This window comes from Capsicum annuum, chromosome 12, assembly GCF_002878395.1.
Source record: "Capsicum annuum cultivar UCD-10X-F1 chromosome 12, UCD10Xv1.1, whole genome shotgun sequence".
NCBI lineage: Eukaryota > Viridiplantae > Streptophyta > Magnoliopsida > Solanales > Solanaceae > Capsicum > Capsicum annuum.
In genome coordinates, this window is record NC_061122.1 from 6,828,671 (window position 1) to 6,847,643 (window position 18,973).

Consider the following 18,973-nt stretch of genomic DNA (forward strand, 5'->3'; position numbering starts at 1 on the left):
TGAAAGTCGCAAAAATAGTTCGCTCGCGCCTTTTCGCCCATTTGACTACCAAAATGTCCTCAGCGGCTCTGCTGAACTAACCAGATTCGCTCTACAGGGCGTCATAAGGCCTTCGAGCGATTTTTGCCTAAATTCGACCTCGAGACCTGCGCCCACCACCCAAACCATGGGTTAACACTTACCAAAAATCGTCAAAAACGGCCCGTTCGTGCTATTTTGTCAGATTGAATGGAAAAATGGCTCTAGCGGCCTTGCTGGACCAACCAGATCGGCTCTACAAGGCGCCAGGGGGACTCCGGGTAATTCTCGCCCAAATCCGACTCCGAGCCTTGGGTCCACCCCCTAAACCTTCGACTAACACCAATCGAAAGTTGCCAAAGACGGTTGATTCGTGCCATTTCGTACGTTTGACTGGCAAAATGGCCCCAGCAACCCCGCCGAACCAACCAGATCTGCTCGACAGGTCGTCGAGGGGCCTCTTGGTGATTCTCATCCAAATTCAGCCCCTGGTCCCAGACCCACCTCCCGAATCGTGGGCTAACAACCACCCAAAGTCGCCAAAAATGCCCCGTTCGCGTTGTTTCACCCATTTAACTAGAAAAATGGCCCCAACTGCCCCGTCGAACCAACCAGATCTGCTCTACATGGCACCGAGAAGTGTTCAAGCAATTCTTGCCCTAATCCGACCTCGGGCCCATTATCTGAACCGTGGCCAAACGCCTACCAAAAGTAGTAAAAAACGGCTTGTTCGTGCCGTTTTGCCTTTTTGACTGGTAAAATGGCCCCAACGGCCCCGCCAAGCCAACTAGATCCGCATTATTGGGCGTTGGGGGCCTCCAAGCGATTCTCGCCCAAATCAAGCCTCTTGCCCCGAGCCCACCCCTTGAATTATGGGCTAACACCCATCAAAAGTCGTAAAAAATGGTCCGTTTGCGCCGCTTCGCTCGTTTGACTGACAAAATGGTCGCAGCGATCCCACCTAGCCAACCAGATCCGCTCTATAGGGCGCCGAATGACTCCAAGGTAATTCTCACCCAAATTCAACCTCGGGCCCGGGGCCTACCTCCGAACAGTGGGCTAAGACCCAACAAAAGTCGCCAAAAATGGCCTGTTCATGCCGTTTTTTATGTTTGACTGGTAAAATGGACCTAACAGCCTTGTCGAACCAACCAAATCCGCTTTATAGGGTGTCGAGGGGCCTTTGAGCGATTCTCGCCTAAATCCAGCCTTGGCCCATCCCCCGAACCGTGGCTAACACCAATCGAAAGTCGTCAAAATATGGTCCGTTCGCACCGTTTCGCCCGTTTGATTAGCAAAATGTCCCCAGCGAACCAACCAGATCCGCTCTACAAGGTGCTAATCACCCTAATTCGGCCCCGGATCTGGACCACCCCTGAACCATGGCTATCACCCTTCGCAAGTCACCAAAAATGGCTTGTTTACACCGTTTCACCCATTTGACTACCAAAGTGGCCTAGCGGTCCCGCCGAACCAACCAGATCCGCTCTATAGGGTTCCAGGGTGCCTCTGGGCAATTCTAGCCTGAATTCAGCCCCGGGCCTCAAGCCCACCCCCCGAACTGTGGGTTAACACCCACCGCAAATCTACAAAAATGGTCTGTTCGCGTAGTTTCGCCCGTTTGATTGGCAAAATGGCCCCAAGGGCCCAAGGAACTAGCTAGATTCGCTCTATAGGGCATCGTGGGGGGCCTCTGGGTAATTCTCGCCCAAATCCGACCCCAGACCTCGGGCCAACCCCCTGAATCGTGGGCTAATACCCATCGAAAGTCGCTAAAAATAACCCGTTCGTGCTATTTCGCCCGTTTGATTGGCAAAATTGCCCAGTGGCCCCACCGTGCCAACCAGATATGCTCTATAGGGTGCCGGGGGGCCTTCAAGCGATTCTCGTCGAAATCCAGCTCTGAGCCCCGAGCTACTCCTTGAATCGTGGGCTAACACCCGCCGAAAGTCGCCAAAAACTTTTCCATTCGCATCGATTTGCCTCTTTGACTGGCAATGCCCAGTAGCCCCGTCGAACCAATCACATCCGCTCTGCAAGACGTTGGGGGGCCTCCGAGTGATTCTTGCCAAAATTTGGCCTCAGGCCCACCCCTCGAACTGTGGGCTAACACCTACTGAAAGTTGTCAAAAATGGCCCGTCCGCACCATTTCGCCCGTTTGACAAGCAAAATGGTCCTGGCAAACCAACCAAATCCGTTCTACAGAGCGTCGGGTGGCTTCCAGGTGATTCTCGTCCAAATCTAGCCCCGAACCCTTGGCTCATCCCTCGAACCGTGGGGTAACACCCACCGAAAGTTACCGAAAATGGCTCGTTCGCGCTGTTTCACCAATTTTACTGACGAAATAGCCCCAGCGGTTCTACAGAGTGTCAGGGGCCTCAGAGCGATTCTCGCCCAAATTCGGCCCACCCCACGAACCATGGGCTAGCACCCATCGGCAAAAATGGCCTTTTCGCGTCGTTTCGCCCGTTTGACTGACAAAATAACCCAACGGCCTTATTGAAACAACCAAATCCACTCTACAGGGTGTTGGGGGGCCTCCAGGCAATTCTCACCCAAATTCTGCCCCGAGTCCCAACCCCCGAACCGTTGGCTAACACCTACCGAAAGTTGCTAAAAATGGCCCATTCCTATCGTTAAATGGCAAAATGGCGGCCCCATTGAACCAGCCAGATTCCCACTACAAGGGCATGGAGTGGTCTTCGTGCGATTCTTGCCCAAACTCGGCCTTGGGCCCTCGGCCTTGGGCCCCCGGCCCACCCCCAAACCATGTGCTAACACCCACCGAAAGTCGTCAAAAATGGTCCGTTCGCACCGTTTCTCTCGTTTTGACTAGCGAAATTGCCCCAGCGACCTTGCTGAAACAACTAAATCCGCTCTATAGGGCACCCTCGCCCATATTCGGCCTCGAACTCCGGGCCCTCCCCTCGAACCTTGGCCAAAAACGGCCCGTTCATGTTGTTTTTCCCGTTTAACTGGAAAAATAGCCTAGCAGCCTGGCGAACCACCCATATTCTCTCTACAAGGCATCAGGGGTCTTCGGCGATTCTCGCCCAAATTCGATCTCGAACCTCAGGACCACCCCCCGAGCGGTGGGCTAACACCCATCAAAATTTTCCAAAATCGTTTTGTTCACGTTGTTTCGCCCGTTTGAATGGCAAACCAACCCGATCTTCTCTACAGGGTGTCAGGGGCCCTCTAGCGGTTCTCGCCCAAATCCAGCCCCGAGCCCGGGGCTCAACCCCTCGAATTGTGGTTTAACACCCAGCGAAGTCGCCAAAAATGGTCTGTTCGCGCTATTTTGCCTTTTTGATTGGCAAAATGGTCCCAACGGACCCGCCAAACCAACCACATCGCTCTATGGGGCACCGGGGGCCTCCGGGCGATTCTCGCCCAAATTCGGCCTCAAGCCCATCCCCCGTACCGTGGGCTAACACCCGCCATTTGCGCCATTTCGCCTGTTTGACTGGCAAAATGGCCCCAGCGGACCCGCCAAACCAACCATATCTACTATATAGGGCGTCTAGGGGCCTCCGGGTGATTCTTGCCTAAATACAACCCTGGGCATGCCCCCCAATCCATGGGCTAACACCCATCGAAAGTCGCAAAAAATGGCTCGTTCACGCCGCTTGACCGGTAAAATGGCTCCAACAACTTCGCCGAACCAATCAGATTCGCTCTACAAGGTGCTGGGGGGCCTCTAGGCGATTCTCACCCAAATTCGGCCCCTGGTCCTCCCCCGAAACGGGGGCTAACACCTACCGAAATTCGCCAAAAATGGTTCATTCGCGCCTTTTCGCCCGTTTGACTGTAAAAAATGGCCCAAGCGGTCCCGACGAACCAACCAGATCCACTCTACAGGGCACCGGAGGGCCTCCAGGCGATTCTTGGCCAAATTCGACCCTGAGCCCATCCTCCAAACCGTGGGTTAACACCCATCGAAAGTCACCAGTGATGGTCCGTTTGACTGGCAAAATGGCCCTAGTGGCTCTGCAGGACCAACCTAATCTGCTCTACAGGGCGTAGGGGGGCCTTCATCGAAAGTCACCAAAAATGGTTTGCAAATTCCCCTATAAAACACCTTTTTTCTATTCAATTCTTGTTTTATCATGATTCTCATATTCTTTTTATAATTTTAGTGTTCATAGTTTTTTCATAGCTAAGATTGTTATTGGATTTTCCAGTAGAACTATACCTTAAACGATATTATGGACCTAATGGACCATCTTAACATCAAACCGAGGTGATCTTAATCGGATGTTGATGAAGAACTTGTAACTTAGAAACCTCTAAATTTTCAAACGACGACTTAAAACTCATGCAAAAACCTCGGAACTGAACCAAACCTTTCACATGGCATCAAGAAACTGGCTCTTCAAATACTCTTTTGCAAATTCAGGTTTAAAATCTTTCCCCAAAGATTTAGGTGATGGTACTATTATGCATTGTTGGATACCAAAAACTCACTAAGAAAAAAAATCCCACTTTGCTACTTTCCATGGAATTGGAGCAAATGCAATGTGGCAATGGAATATACGCATCACACCCTTATCATCAAGATTCAATCTTTATGTTCTTGACTTGTTGTTTTGTGGTGAATCTTATACTTCAAGGTGTGAAAGAACTGAATCTTTATGTTCCTGTTTTGATAGTTATTATTGTTTGTTATTGTTTTTGATAATCTGTCATAGTATGTTATTTATTGTCTTTCGATTCTTGCACTATTTTGTTGTTTTTGTTTCCCTCTTGTAGTAGACTCTGTACTGTTTCCTTGCTAGTTGTTGTTATATTTTCTTCATTGTTTCCTTCTCTGTACCTGGATTTGCTGCAGTTGAGTCAAGGGTCTTTCCGAAACAGCCTCTCTACCTCAAAGAGGTAGTGTTAAGGTCTGCGTACAATCTACCTCCCCAGACATCTCTTGTGGGATTTCACTGGGTACATTGTTGTCGTTGTTGTTGTTGTTATACTTGTAGGTGTGAAAGAACTGTATCTTTATGTTACTGACTTCTTGTTTCTTGGTGAATCTTATACTTGTAGGTGTGAAAGAACTGAATCTTTTCAGGCTCAGTGTGTTATGACGACTATGGAGGCTTATGGGGTTAAGAAAATGATTGTTGTGGGGTTGAGTTATGGTGGATTTGTGGGGTATAGTATGGCTTCTCAATATCCTGAGGCAGTGGAGAAACTGGTTCTTGGGTGTTCTGGTGTTTGTCTTGAGGAAAAAGATATGAAAAATGGGATGTTTCAAGTGAAGAGTGTAGATGAGGCTGTTTCAATTTTGTTGGTGAAATTTTCTTTTTACAAGCCTGCCAAGCATGTTCCTTCTTGTTTCCTCAATGATTTTATTTATGTAAGTCTTCGATTTCCCTATTCTATATACTTTTTCTCATTGATTTCATTGAAGGTAATTCAATTTCTGTTATTATCTCATGTTTCTTGTACTTCGATTATCGTATTATTTTGTTATAGTACTGTTCTCTTACTATTTGTAGTTTTTGTTACTATCTGCTGTATTTTATTGAGCGGAGGGTCTATAGGTTGCTCCACTATCAATCAAGATCATGAGAGGTACTTTCTTAGTATACCCTAAAATCTTGATAGTAGAGGCTGAATTAGTTGATCCAACAGCCACACACATAGACAATTCCCCTTCTTCCTCTACCACTGGTTACTCTTCAGTAGAAGGTTCAACCTTCTCACCTTTAGTTTCTCCTTCATCTAGCACCATATTTTGTGCCTCAATTCCTGTCTCATTACCCTCCCAAGTAATGGCATGAAGAGTTTTAGGTTTACAAACATGACCAGGAAAATAAGGTTCATGACACCTGAAACACAGATTTCGTTCCTTTAGATTTTCAGTGACGGGGTTTGGTTTGAAGGGAACTCTGGTTTTCTGAGCCAGAGTTCTGTTTTTTTGGTATTGGTTAGGGGCAAAAGTTATGTGGTACGGAAATGGATTAGAAGTTCCTTGGAAAGGAAAAAGGGTCTTGGAAGGATTGATTTGGTGCTGGGAATTTTGGGAGGTTCTTGGGTTAATGGCTTTTTGAAGGGCTTTGAAAGAAGTTTCATAAGATTTGGCGGACTCATATGCAGCCATGGTTGTAGTAGGATTACTTAACCCCACCAAAGGTTTCAAACCCGCTCACATAACTAGCAATGAAGTGAGTTTCATTCAGCAATGGGTTCACCAACAACATATGTTTTCAATTCCTCAAACTTCTCGTGATAAGTATCAACACTACCAGTTTGCTTATGGTTGTTAAACTCATCTACAACATCCAGTGGTAAACATGACTATCAAAACAAAACAGATAAAATGATTCAGAGAAATATAGTAGTCCTTCAGCAGCTTCAGCTTTTGCTTCTGCTTCTCCTGATGCATCGTCATCAGCTTCTGCTTCTCCTGATGCGTCGTCGGTAGCTTCTGCTTCTCCTGATGCGTCGTCAGCCGCTTCTACTTCTCCTACCTGGTGACTTAAAACCAGGTAGTTTTCATTGTTTCCCACCAATACCTTTTCAATAGTAATAGTCTCCAGCAGCGACGTTCCATTGCTCTGCATAAGCCTTGAATCCCCGGAGAAGAATTGTGCCTTTATCAGTTGAAACAACTGATAGTGGCAGAAACGGTTCATTTTGCTGCCTGACGATGCCATTGAGCGCCAGTAGTTTAGCCTGGGACCCATTCTTTTTGTGATTCCTCAAAAGAAAGAGATGGTTTCTTTTGAAATCTGCAGCAACCAACTTTTTTTCCAAAAGAGGAAGTTTTCTTAATCTGTCAAACAAAGAGAGAGATAGAGATATTCAAGAACTCATACAACAACAACAACAACAAAGAGTTTCAATCCAAATTTTTTGGGCTCAAAGGCGATTCATCTTCAAAACAAGTAGCAAAGAAGGGAAATCAAAAGAAACTGGCTGCGAAATCTGACTATAGGTTAGTGAATGAGGACGCAAAATCTTCCAACAGTAGCGGTGACCTCGTAGAGCACCCCATTAAAAAGAATGTTGACACAAGGGAAAGATGCCCTCGAGGAAAGAAGGTTGTCACACTAGAGGAGACACCTCCACGAGGGCCCCAGAAGGAAAAATCCGAGTACCTTTCCTCCACACTCACCATCATCCTCGGAAGATAACAATAATAAAGATGATGAAAATGTAGCATCTGAGGGTGAAACAGGGGAAGAAGAATCAATCTCATATGTTATAGACTCGACAAATGCAAGTGGGAAAAAAGTAGATGCGACCCCAATCGATGTTCAACACCCACCACCACCACAGGCTCAATTAACTATTACATCTTCTCCGGTGCCCACCGTTGTACGGTGGGGGTACCTCAAAATGTAGGACACATACAACTTCGGGCTACTGGTGAATCTAGCTATAAGAAACCTGAGAAGATAAATCTATCTGGAACTAAGATTGATCACTACAGGCATGTATGCAATGCCTGGTTTCGAAGCTAGATTTTAGCAGTACGGGTTCCAATGGATGACTTCAGCACTAGGAAGGTACAGTCCTGCTTTAGTGCAGTAGTTTTATGCAGCATATTAGAGGGAGTTTGCAGCCTGAACTAGTTAGTGCTTTAAGAAGTTTAGATTATTACCCATAGCTAGGATTGAAATGTGACCTTGTTGGCTGTTTGTTTCTGGCAAGGCTGGGGCTGTCCAGACCTTGCCTTTTCTTGTACTTGCATGGCTCTTTGGTAATAAACACAATTTATTTACCAAAAAAAAAAAAAAAAACAAAGAGAAAAGTGAAGGAAAAGGATAAAAGAGCACACAAGAAAAGTGAACAGGATAAATCAAGAGACATGAATAAGAGCAATTTTGTTGGTGTTAGTAACACCAACCACCAAGAAAACAAATGGCTTACTGCATGGTGAGTGAACAAGAAATTTAACATCTGCTGTTTTATCGAATCCATCTTGTCACTGCACATACAATTCAAGAAATATATATATATATATAAAAAGGAAGAGAATTTCATACGGCATATTGTGAATTTCTTCAAGCTGTTGTCTGAGATTTTCTACGAGCCTCCATGAGCCACCCTCAACATCATTCATTCGTGCTCTTCCTTCCTCTATCATGCATCTTGCTGCCTCTTTGGTGTTTGTGCATTTCTTCAGAAGTTTTTTGATATGTTCGGGTCCACAAAAGACTTGCCCTACAGCATCATAATCATCTTTTTCTGGAAAATGCTTCTTCATAAAGCAATTCTCACTGCAGCCTTTTCTTGAATGCATACAGGAAGGGCAAGAGAGTTGTTTCTCTTGTGTCTCCTCCTCTCTTTTACGTTTTCCTTTTGATTTTCTCTCTATTCTCTCTTTCACTTTGTATCTCATTCCCTCTTTTAGGTTTCGCCTTTCCTGTTTTTTGTAGTGGTTTTTGTGTTTCTCTGTTTTCTCTCTATTCTCTCTTTCACTTCTTGCCATGGATGAAAGGAGAGGAGAAGTAAGATCAGTTTCTTGGAGAGGAGAAGTAAGATCAGTTTCTTGAAAAAACAGAGGGTTTCTTGAAAAGCAGAGCAGTAATCCTTTTTTTTTTTTTTTTTTTTTTTCTTGGTGGGACTTGGAGGAAAGAGTCTTGGTGGGACTTGGAAGAGAAGAAAGAGGGAGATTATGTTGAATTACCCTCTTATATAGTAGGGTGGGGTGGGGTGGGGTGGGGTGATTGAGTTCAGTAATTCTGTTATAACTGAAGCAACTTGCTTCTTTGATGTTTTTTAAAGACTTGCTTCTTTGATGTTTCTATATAAACTCTTTCCTTCCCCTCCACCCCCAGTCACCGGTTTCTCTTTCTTAAGTATCATATGCAGTATATAGTCTTAAAATTTGAAAAATGATATGTAGTAAAAAAATGATTCGTATAGAGAAACTAGTTGTTGTGTGTCTGCGTTTCTTATTGAAAGTTTAAGCCTCTGCCTGGATTAAGAAATTGGAAATTGCAGGGGATCTCACACTACTGACACTAAGACTATTTTTTATAAGTTTGCTATAACTAAAGAAAATGGTGGTAAACTCTTTTCATGTAGCAGTTATTATTTGGTATGTCCCTCTTCTCCACATTAAAATACTTGTATATAAAAAAGAAAGATGGCAAAAGAATCAATCCGACCTGCCGGGTTCGTACCAGCAACCTAAGGATATCTCATAGGTTTACCCCCAACTACAGTCCTCCGCTCTACCAACTGAGCTAAGGTCGGTTTCTGTTGGTTCTTTGATTGCTATGGTTTTGAAAAAAATATCTATCTTGTTTCGTTCCAAGAATGAGTTTCCACTCAAAGCTATTGCTAAATGTAAGGAGTTCAGTTTGGAGTCCTAGTATTTTGCTATCATCCGTTCACATCCGTTATTTCTTTTTCAATCTGCTTTGATATGCTTTTTACTTGAGCCAAGGGTCTATTGGAACCTCCCAAGACAGAGTAAGGTCTATGTACACTCTACAACCCCCCCTCCCCCCTCTTGCGGGATTACACCGGGTATGTTGTTGTTTGTAGTCTTGACTCCTATATAGTTTTGGAGATGACTTTAAACAGTGGATCTTAATGGTGAGAAAATAGAAACTGGTCATCTTGTCGATGATAATTTAGACATGGACTATGAACTGTTATTTTGCAATAGACTAGAAATACAACTACTATTGCATGCACTTCCACATCTAATGTACTTAAGTGGTTATTGCTGGCTTGTGTGCATGAAAAGTGTCGGTTAAATTTTAACGCTTTCAACCAGCAGAATTTTCATAGAATGTAGAGGAAGATGTTGTACGATTTAGAATATGCTTCAAGTAGACTTCCATCCAACTCTTGTTTACGTTTGGCTTCTCATCAGTAGGAGAAGTTTGACTACATGTCACATTTGTTTAACCTGAAGTTGGTATTTAAATACGTTTTGTTTCTTGTTGTTGCAGGTTATGTGCACAGTTAATCATCAAGAAAGAAAGGAGTTGATCGAAGCATTACACAACAACAGAAAGTTCGCTGATCTTCCTAAGATTACTCAGGTTCATATAAACTATGGTCTCTTATCTATCGCTTAAAGTTTATCAATCATCGATTGATATTAGTTCTCTTACTGATATCCACCTCATTTATGTAGCCCACATTGATTATATGGGGAGAATATATGATCAGATATTCCCACTAGAGTTGGCTCACAGATTAAAAAGGTCAATCCTGCGAAACTAGATTAGCTCAAGAGTCAAGAATTAAACGACTAGTTTAGCGTTTTGTCTGAACTTGCTTTGATGGTGCAGGCATCTAGGCGAGAACGCACAACTAGTTATAATAAAGGATGTAGGGCATGCAATTATCATGGAGAAACCAAAGGAGCTTTACAAACACTTGAAGTCCTTCTTGATTCTCGCCCTCATACAAAGGAAAACAGTAATGGCAATATCGACAAGCTAGACCAAGACAAGTGAAGATCGACAGTACTCTGGAGGAAATTTTTCGGGTAATTTGGCTGAATCTCTTGGCTAATATCTTCATTGCATTATTTGTCAATTGATTCTGGCAATCTCCTCGGACCTATTCATGAACACCTGCACAGAGTATTTGTTCTTTGAAGGTACTTCCCTGAACTGAACAATACGATCCTGGATATTCTCCCTACCATCACTAAGTTAGTTACGCTAAGAGTTTTAAGTTGCAAGGTCCTCTTATCGAGTCAATTCTAAACCTTATGAACCTAACGCAACTTGATCTTTAACCAAATAGTTTTCGTGGCAATGTGGATGTCAACCTTTTTTCATATAATACTACTACATTGACGAATAAGAACAATGTTACACTAAGTAGAGGACTCTACAATTGGTTAAAACTCGGTCTAGATAACTTAGTGATGGGAGGGCGAATATCCAAGATGGTATTGTTCCGTTCAGGGAGTTACCTTTAATGAACGAATACTCTATGTGGGTGAAATTCGAAAGAGATTCAAGAATAGGCCCTGAGAGGTTGCAAGAATCAAGTGAGAAATAATGCGATGAAGTTATATAGCCAAGAGATTGAGGCAAATTACCAGGAAAAAAATGATTCTAGAGTATATACTTTTTTCATTCTAGGCTTATTTAGTTTATTTTTGTTAAGACAATTGTAATCAAACAATTTATGGATGTTTCACTTTCACCATATTCATTTTGTTCATACTGTTATGAAAAAACATAATACAAATATCCTAGTTGAAAAATAGGATAAATAACCTGCTTTAACATGTCAAATTACATTGTTAGTGTAAAACAATGACACACCCAATGAGTTGAGGAGGGCAGTGTGTACGCAGACCTTAGTACTCTTGCCTTGGAAGTTGAGAGATTATTTTCGATATACCCTTGGCTCAAGGAACATAATTTAAAGCAGTTCGGAGAAAAAAATAACGCCAGGTGAAGGAGCCATAGAAGAATACTATAGAAAATATGAGAAAACATTCGGTTAGTAACTACCACAAAATAATACGATAATCGAAATGTAAGAAACAATAAATAGTAGTAACATAAAGAGGGCAAGAAACTAATACTACGACTACCGGTATGGGAGGAGAAGTCATACGACACTCTATTACCTACTAACCTTCTACGCAAATTGGTGTCCTCCATAACCTCATCTAAAGTCATATTCTCGATAAGTTGTCATGAGACTACATAAGTAGTGCTACGAATCTACGACTACCTGTATGGAGGGAGAAGCGATACGACACTCTGTTACCCACTAACCTTCTATGCAAATCGGTGCCTTCCATAACCTTATCTAAAGTTATATTCTCGATAAGTAGGAGCTACGTCATGAGACTACGTAAGTAGTACTACGAGTCTACGGCTTCCTTTATGGAAAGAGAAGCGAGACAACACTCTATTACCCACTGACCTTCTACACAAATAGGTGTTCTCCATAACCTCATCTATTACCCACTGACCTTCTACACAAATTGGTGTTATCTAAAATCATAGTCTTGATGAGTTGAAACTACGTCTTCTACACAAATTGGTGTTATCTAAAATCATAGTCTTGATGAGTTGAAACTACGTCATGTCCTTTCTGTTTCATAAAAAAGAAAAAGGAAAGAAAGAAAACAATTCAATCCGACCTGCCGGATTCGAACCAGCGACCTAAAGATTACAGCACCAACTACAGTCTTCCGCTCTACCAACTGAGCTAAGGTCGGTCTTGTTGTGTCTACACAATTAATTATATTTAATATGGGATACTTTTCCCTTAGAGCTCAAACGTTTTACATCTAATGTCAGCTTTTCGCCACCTGTGGTTGTAGTATGTTACAAACGTTTGGTTATTGTCGTGTGAAAATGGTACATGAATTAAATTCAGAATATCATGAGACAGTTCGGTTCATATCAGTGTAGACGTTCAAGCATTAAAAGGAATTTTATGAGTCATACTGTGAGACGGTTCAGTTCATATCTGATCTAGACGATAAAGTATTAAGAGGACCTTCATGAGTTAGATTCAGACTATAGGGAGACGATTCGGTTCATATCTGATGTGAACTTAAAGCATTAAGAGTTCTAGTACAAGATGATTGGAAAGGATGCACTTAGGTACAATTTTCATTTTCTAACTTCTATTAAAGCAAACAAGAAGTTTTATTTTTTGGTGAGATAAATTGATCTTTTTTATATATAGAAAAAAACTAGATAATATAGGGTTTATAATTTGTTCACTAAACGTGTATTTTTATTTTTATTTTTATTTTGCACTATAAATCTAAGTTGACTTACATTAATAGATAACTCTTTTATCCAAGTCTGATATGATAGCTTAAAAAAAGAAAAGAATACCTTTAAATTGCACTTACAAGTTTTAATAGTATTTGAATTATCAATGTATATAAATTAAATTGGAAACCGAGTGAATGACGAACTAAAGTGCTTAAAAAAAAAAGTTCGATGCACTAAAGCTTTCGTTATGCGTGAGGTCCGATAAAAAGTCGGACCACAAGGGTTTATTGTACACATTCTCACCTTTACATTTCTATAAAGGATTGTTTCCACAGTTTGAAACCATGACCTTCTAGTCACATCACAACAACTTTATCAGTTACGAGCAGAAATGCTTGGAATTGGCAAATAGGATTACATTATATTGACATATACAGAGTTTTAAGTATTATGAATGGAACGTGATAACTGTTAGTTTACACAAAATGAATAGTTATGAACATTTATTTTAGAACAAAAAGAATACAAGCAGCACAAGAACCTCCAACTACACATTCAGGATCTTGAAATAGCTTTGCCAACATCTTCTTTTCGGATGCCGAGAAATCTGCTGTTTCAGCTTCGAAACTCTAGTATAATGGACTCATCCCTCTACCCTATTTCGCGACCACAACAGCTTGAAGAAGTGACTCTAAATCGCTAAATCTGCACGGAGGCAACAAGTAACGTAAACTAGTCATACATCATCAGTCCTAAAAGTTTGTTAAGTATTGTACTACAATGACCAGCATATACATTCATTCATACCTAACATCACTCAAGTCAGGATAGATTGCTATGGCTTCTTTGAAATCCTGTAATAATATCAATTTACGTTAAGCATGGGAGTCGATGGTATTGAGATCTTTGAAAGGAGACCATACGTTACCTGATCCGCAGTAGATGAAGTGTAGGTTATCACACACGACATCCCAGCGCCAGTTGCAGCCTGAGAAATTGGTTAAGCACAGTTACAATGAACAATGTTCCTCTGGCAAACACATAAGCTGATTAAGATGATGAAACTAGTTTCACGAGAAGGCAATGGTATTCTGATGACGCTGAACTACAAATAGGTTCTGTTACAACTAGTGAAAAGTAGATTAGCGAACCTCTCTAGTCGCTACCACATTTTATAAGATCAAAATGACTACTTTGAACTACGCTCAAGCCTCTCAAAATACCGTTAAAATATAAGAACATTGGGAGATGAACCTGTAGCCCGATGACACTATCCTCCACCACCAAACAATTGCTTTCCGAGACACCAAGTTTCTGCCAAAAATCAAACCGAAAGTCAAAAGAAATATGGTAGATGTCATAATACACAGCATGCAAGTTCATATATTATGTAAAATACTAATCACCTTGGCAGCTGTAATGTATATTGAAGGATCAGGCTTTTTTTCTTTTACATCATCACCTGGAAATCACAAAACGAAAATATATTACCAAATTCAAAGAGTCCCGTGCTGAACACATATAGCACTGAAAGTTAGTATCCTACTGACCGAAATCATGTAATCTTATAAGATAGTCAACGAAACAAAATTCTCCGGCTTCCTGACCCTCGTAACAGGTTTCATTTACTAGCCTACACTAGTAAAGGATGCCTTGGGGCCAGTATAATATAACGGACAAGCTTTGTTAACTTCTCACATAAGATACTTGTAAGTAATTTCGGAGTTATGTAGAAAGTGACTAATTTGAATGCATAGTAGTTAGTTGCTTATCCTAACTTGCAGATAGTCATTTCCTACAGAATCAAACGTAACTAGCCAACAAAAACTTGTAATAAGCTTCATAAGCTGCGACTGATTTCAACCGTATCCAGTGAGAAGTAAATTGACTTTTAACATCTCGATATTTTCTGTATGAATGAAGGACAAGGGTTGATAGGATTGTTGGAAACATCTTGTTACGGGGAAAATTATTATCCTGTTCACGAGGTAGTTCTGCTTCTCTGTACTTATCAACTAGTTATGAAAGGCATAGTATAAACCATTAGAAGTAGTCCAGACAAAGATACCTGCAAGGAAGCAATCAAGACCATGGAACCGATCCTAAAAGAAGAAATTTGCACAAACGATTAACCATGTTCTACAAGAAAAAGAACCGAAAAGAAACATGCTTCCAAAAAGCAGAAGACTTACAAGTCCTATAAGATTCTCAAGACACAGTATAACTGAACTTTTGGTTGCAGCGGAGCAGACAGCGAGCTTCTTGCCCTGGAATACAACAGAAAAGGCATATGAGATTCTCTTTGAACAGATAACAGCAATCTCAAATTACATCAATCCACTTTAAAAGATTATTATTCTAGCAGCCCCTCAAAATTATCTTCTATAGACAGAATAACAAAAATTAGGTGTCGTTATAAAGTAAGAACTGTAGCATAAGGTAAATATCTTTCTTACAGCAGCCTTGGCCTCATCCATCAATCTTAAAACTCCCGATCTCGGCTTAACCTGCCAAATGAAACACCAAATTGGTTCTTAAAAGAAAATTGGATATGCTACAGAATTCAAGTGATTTAAACAGCAACAATGATGAATATAGATAAGTTATCTTACAGTTCCAGATTTGATTATCTCTTTGTATCTCTCAGTTTTCCAGTCCTAAAAAAAGGAAAACGGAAAGATGCCAAGGACATTGTCACAGAAAAGAAAATCATCGGAAAGAACTTAAAACATTTCTAAAAGATACTAGTAATAACAACAAAGCAAATAAAGCAATTGCATAGTTCACCCTTCATAAGACTGACAAGCTAATGATATCAAGTAAATTGTACCATATTAATAAACAGAAATCAATACCTAAGACACTAATATATAACTTCATAAGACTCAAAATGTCAAATCGCGTAGTGAAACGAAAATTGGGATATAGTACTTGAAGGGTATCAATCAGCTTGGCTCTATCATTGTCATCCTCCGGAGGATTCTGAAAGATTGTTGAAGTTGGCCATCCATGCTCCTTAAAATACCTATCAAGACAATTCAAAACACTTCATCAGTATATGACAACGTTACAGAAGTCGAATAAACTTCATCTAAAAAGCCACTGTTTATGGACCTAGTCATTGTGAACCTACAAAGAAGTTCATGCCCGATCGTGACATTGTGATTATCACTTCTTATAAACTGAACAATTAGCATCTTATAAAATTAGAGTTCATTGCTTAAACGATCACTCAACTATTGGAAATAAGTAAATGAAGTCACTTTTCTTTCTTTTGTAGCAGAAAACTCATAACTCACTTATGTTTAGTTATTCCACTCAAAAATATTATTCAAGACAAAAAATATATATTAACTCAGCTTTTTAACCATTCATATCCAACCCGTAAAATCCTTTTATACGCTAAACTCTCTAAAATTCTAGGCAATTAGAGGGAGAATAACATTTAGCTAGAATCTTGCCATACAATTTGTATCGAATTTTGAAAATTTATCTTCAAATGTTTGTGTGGCCATAGAATTTGGATCATATTTTAAAAATCTGTCATCAAAAAAATTTCAAGTTACCAGTTTTTTTTAGAAAATTTTCACTTTCGCTTGCACAAGTTCAAACCTTTTCCAAAGAAAATGCATATGAAACACAAGTTCATAAACTCAAGTTTTCAAGTTTCAACTTCAAAATCTACAACAAAGTGAGAGCTTAGCACTCCCTCTGTTAATTTTTACTTGTTAGGTTTCACTTCACTAATAATCAGAGCTAAATTACAACAACATACCCAATATAATCAGTGGTGGACCCAGAATTCAGGATCGTGGGTGTCTCAGGGAGGTTCAAACACACACATTGAAACCCAAAGCTTTTAAGGTTCCGCTTAGAAATTATAGCACACAGCTATCTTCTTAGTTTTCGGGATGCGTTTTTGACTCCTGCACCAATTTTTATATATTTCTTATATAATTATACCTATTCTTGATTGGATTTAACGGGTGCTGATGCACCACAGAATTGTACCTAGGTCCGCCCCAGAATATAATCTCACAAAGTTAGTAGCTTTTGGAGAGGATAGAGTGTATTCATACCTTAACCCTACCCTCAGAGGTAGTATAATCAGTATAATCAGACCTAAATTGAATTAGATTGATTCAAATAATTCAAAAACGGTACAAATATGATTACACAATTTGCAATCATTCTCGTATTAATACGATCATGTTAAAATTTTGATCAAAGTCTATACAGTTTGACTCTCGAGAAGCAGCAAAATGTGACAAAGTATAAATGAAAGATTGATAATACCATCGCATTTTAGGTTTTCCACCGCCAATTTGATTCTGCAGCACATCATAAAACTCGAGACTCCAATTCAGCTTTCCATTATCATCATCATTAGGACAACGCACATTGAAATGAGAGAAGGCATCGTTATACGCTTGTCGATGCAGATGTTCAGACTCCAAAATCACTCCATCACAATCAAATATCAAAGCTTCTAACGCTCTCGTCGAAGAAGAAGCTGAAACAGATAGCGATGATTTACGATCAAATGAAAAGTAGAAAGATGGAGGAGATCGTAGTAGTTTTGTAAATGAAGGAGAGGAGAAGAATGAATTGCGAGAGGAAAGTGAGTGTGGATTTGGTGGAGAGAGAGGAATTGTGATGGAAGCCATTGTTGTAGACTTTGGGAGTAACTGATTTTTGTGAAGGTTTGTTGATTATGGCGGGGGATTTGATTTGTGTGGTTGTTAATGAATGCGGGATTTGTTTGCACAAATAGCCTTTTTTTTTGCATAAGTAGCCTAATGTTGTGCCTTTACTTTTATAGTGCAGTTTATTTTTTGTTATGATGGCGAATGTGAGTCGTGTGGTTGTTGGGGAATGATGTGGATTTGCTTTGCGATGTTTGCATAAATAGCCTAATTTGTACTTTTACTTAATAAAACAGTTGATTTGTGATGGTTGTTGGAGGATTTTCTTTGGGATGCTTGCACAAATAGACTATCTTTGCACAAATAACCTATATTCTCACAAGTTTGTGCTTTTACTTAATAGCACAGTACATCTGTTGTTTCTGGTATTTCTACTATAGGTTTGTTGTTATGTAATAATTGCTTTCCCTAAAGCTATTTGTTGGTTACGGCGAGGGATTTGATTTTGTGTGGGTGTTGGGATTTTCTTTGGGATGTTTGCACAAATAGCCTATTTTGCATAAACAACATATTTTGCATAAATAGCCTATTTGTACCTTCACTTAATAGCACAGTCTATACATTGTTTCCTGGTACTTCGACAATAGTATTGTTCTGTTGTATCAAATGCTTTTTTCCCTTTTTGGTTATGGCAGGGATGTGATTAGTGTGGTTGTTGGCAAATGGAGGATTTTCTTTGGGATGTTTGCATAAGTAGCCTATTTCATAACTTTATTTAATAGCACACTTTAAAATTTTCGTAAATAGGCGGACATTGGTATGTTTGCACAAGTAACCTATTTTGTAAACGAAGTCTGGATTTACTTTGGAATGTTTGCACCAAGTTTATTTTGTACCTTTACTTTAATAGCACAGTCTAAAGTTTTAAATTTTTAAATTTAAGTTTATACATATTGTTAATTCAATTGGAGTTGCATGAATTTGCTCTAAATTACAAATTTTATCTGAAATTTGGGAACATCCATAAAGATTTGCAGAACTAGATTCAAGTTTTTTAAATGTACGAATTCCTACAGTGATTTTAAGTTAATATTTGATATATATTTGTCCATTATATTTTTCCTTGAAATTATTGATGAGATTGTTGTGAATAGTAAGAAGTGGAGGTATTAAGGGGTTAGTTTGTTATGTGGGATAAATATCACAAGATTAAATTTGGTATTAGATTTGTATCATGTTTGGTTGACGGTATGTAAATTTATTTCGAAACCAATTTACATCAGCAATCAAACATGATATACATTTAATACCAATTTTAATCTTGAGATATCTCACCTTAGCTCATTCAATATAGGTTATGTTATGCCGTCTTTCGTATGAGATAAATTAGTCCATAAAATTAGCTTAGCTTAGCTACTTCTTGTATTGTGAAAACAAGAAGATGAATGAACTTCATACTTATTTATCTCTGTGTTTGATATTGTAGAATCGTTTGTATATAATCTTTAGACAAATAAATGGACGGTGGGAGTGGCATGATGCTTGCTTTTCCTGGTTCTATTAGGGAAGTTATTTATTTATTTTTAAGCAACATGATTTTCTAAAGAAAATGCTTTTCAAAATCTTTAATCAATTGT

At 40.0% G+C, this 18,973-nt stretch overlaps 1 protein-coding gene, 2 non-coding genes and 1 pseudogene across 3 annotated transcripts; 1 reads left to right on the forward strand and 3 right to left on the reverse strand.

Annotated features, from left to right (window-relative positions):
• The first annotated feature begins 4,272 nt into the window (after positions 1-4,272).
• LOC107849500 lies at positions 4,273-11,191 on the forward strand (annotated as a pseudogene).
• Positions 9,130-9,223, reverse strand: TRNAY-GUA. The gene is made up of 2 exons: positions 9,187-9,223; positions 9,130-9,165 (listed from the first exon to the last, which is right to left on the reverse strand). It is a non-coding gene; the product is annotated as a tRNA-Tyr (tRNA).
• A 904-nt stretch (positions 11,192-12,095) lies between the features above and the next one.
• TRNAY-GUA lies at positions 12,096-12,179 on the reverse strand. Its single transcript is given in 2 exon segments — positions 12,096-12,131; positions 12,143-12,179. It is a non-coding gene; the product is annotated as a tRNA-Tyr (tRNA).
• A 912-nt stretch (positions 12,180-13,091) lies between these two features.
• LOC107851695 (haloacid dehalogenase-like hydrolase domain-containing protein At4g39970) lies at positions 13,092-17,426 on the reverse strand. Its single transcript, XM_016696782.2, has 11 exons — positions 16,987-17,426; positions 15,622-15,715; positions 15,303-15,347; positions 15,147-15,197; positions 14,883-14,957; positions 14,759-14,792; positions 14,097-14,152; positions 13,945-14,004; positions 13,619-13,678; positions 13,498-13,544; positions 13,092-13,395 (listed from the first exon to the last, which is right to left on the reverse strand). The coding sequence occupies exons 1-11, from the start codon at positions 17,355-17,357 to the stop codon at positions 13,347-13,349; spliced, it is 942 nt and encodes a 313-aa protein (XP_016552268.1). The 5' UTR covers positions 17,358-17,426; the 3' UTR covers positions 13,092-13,346.
• Between the last annotated feature and the right edge of the window lie 1,547 nt (positions 17,427-18,973).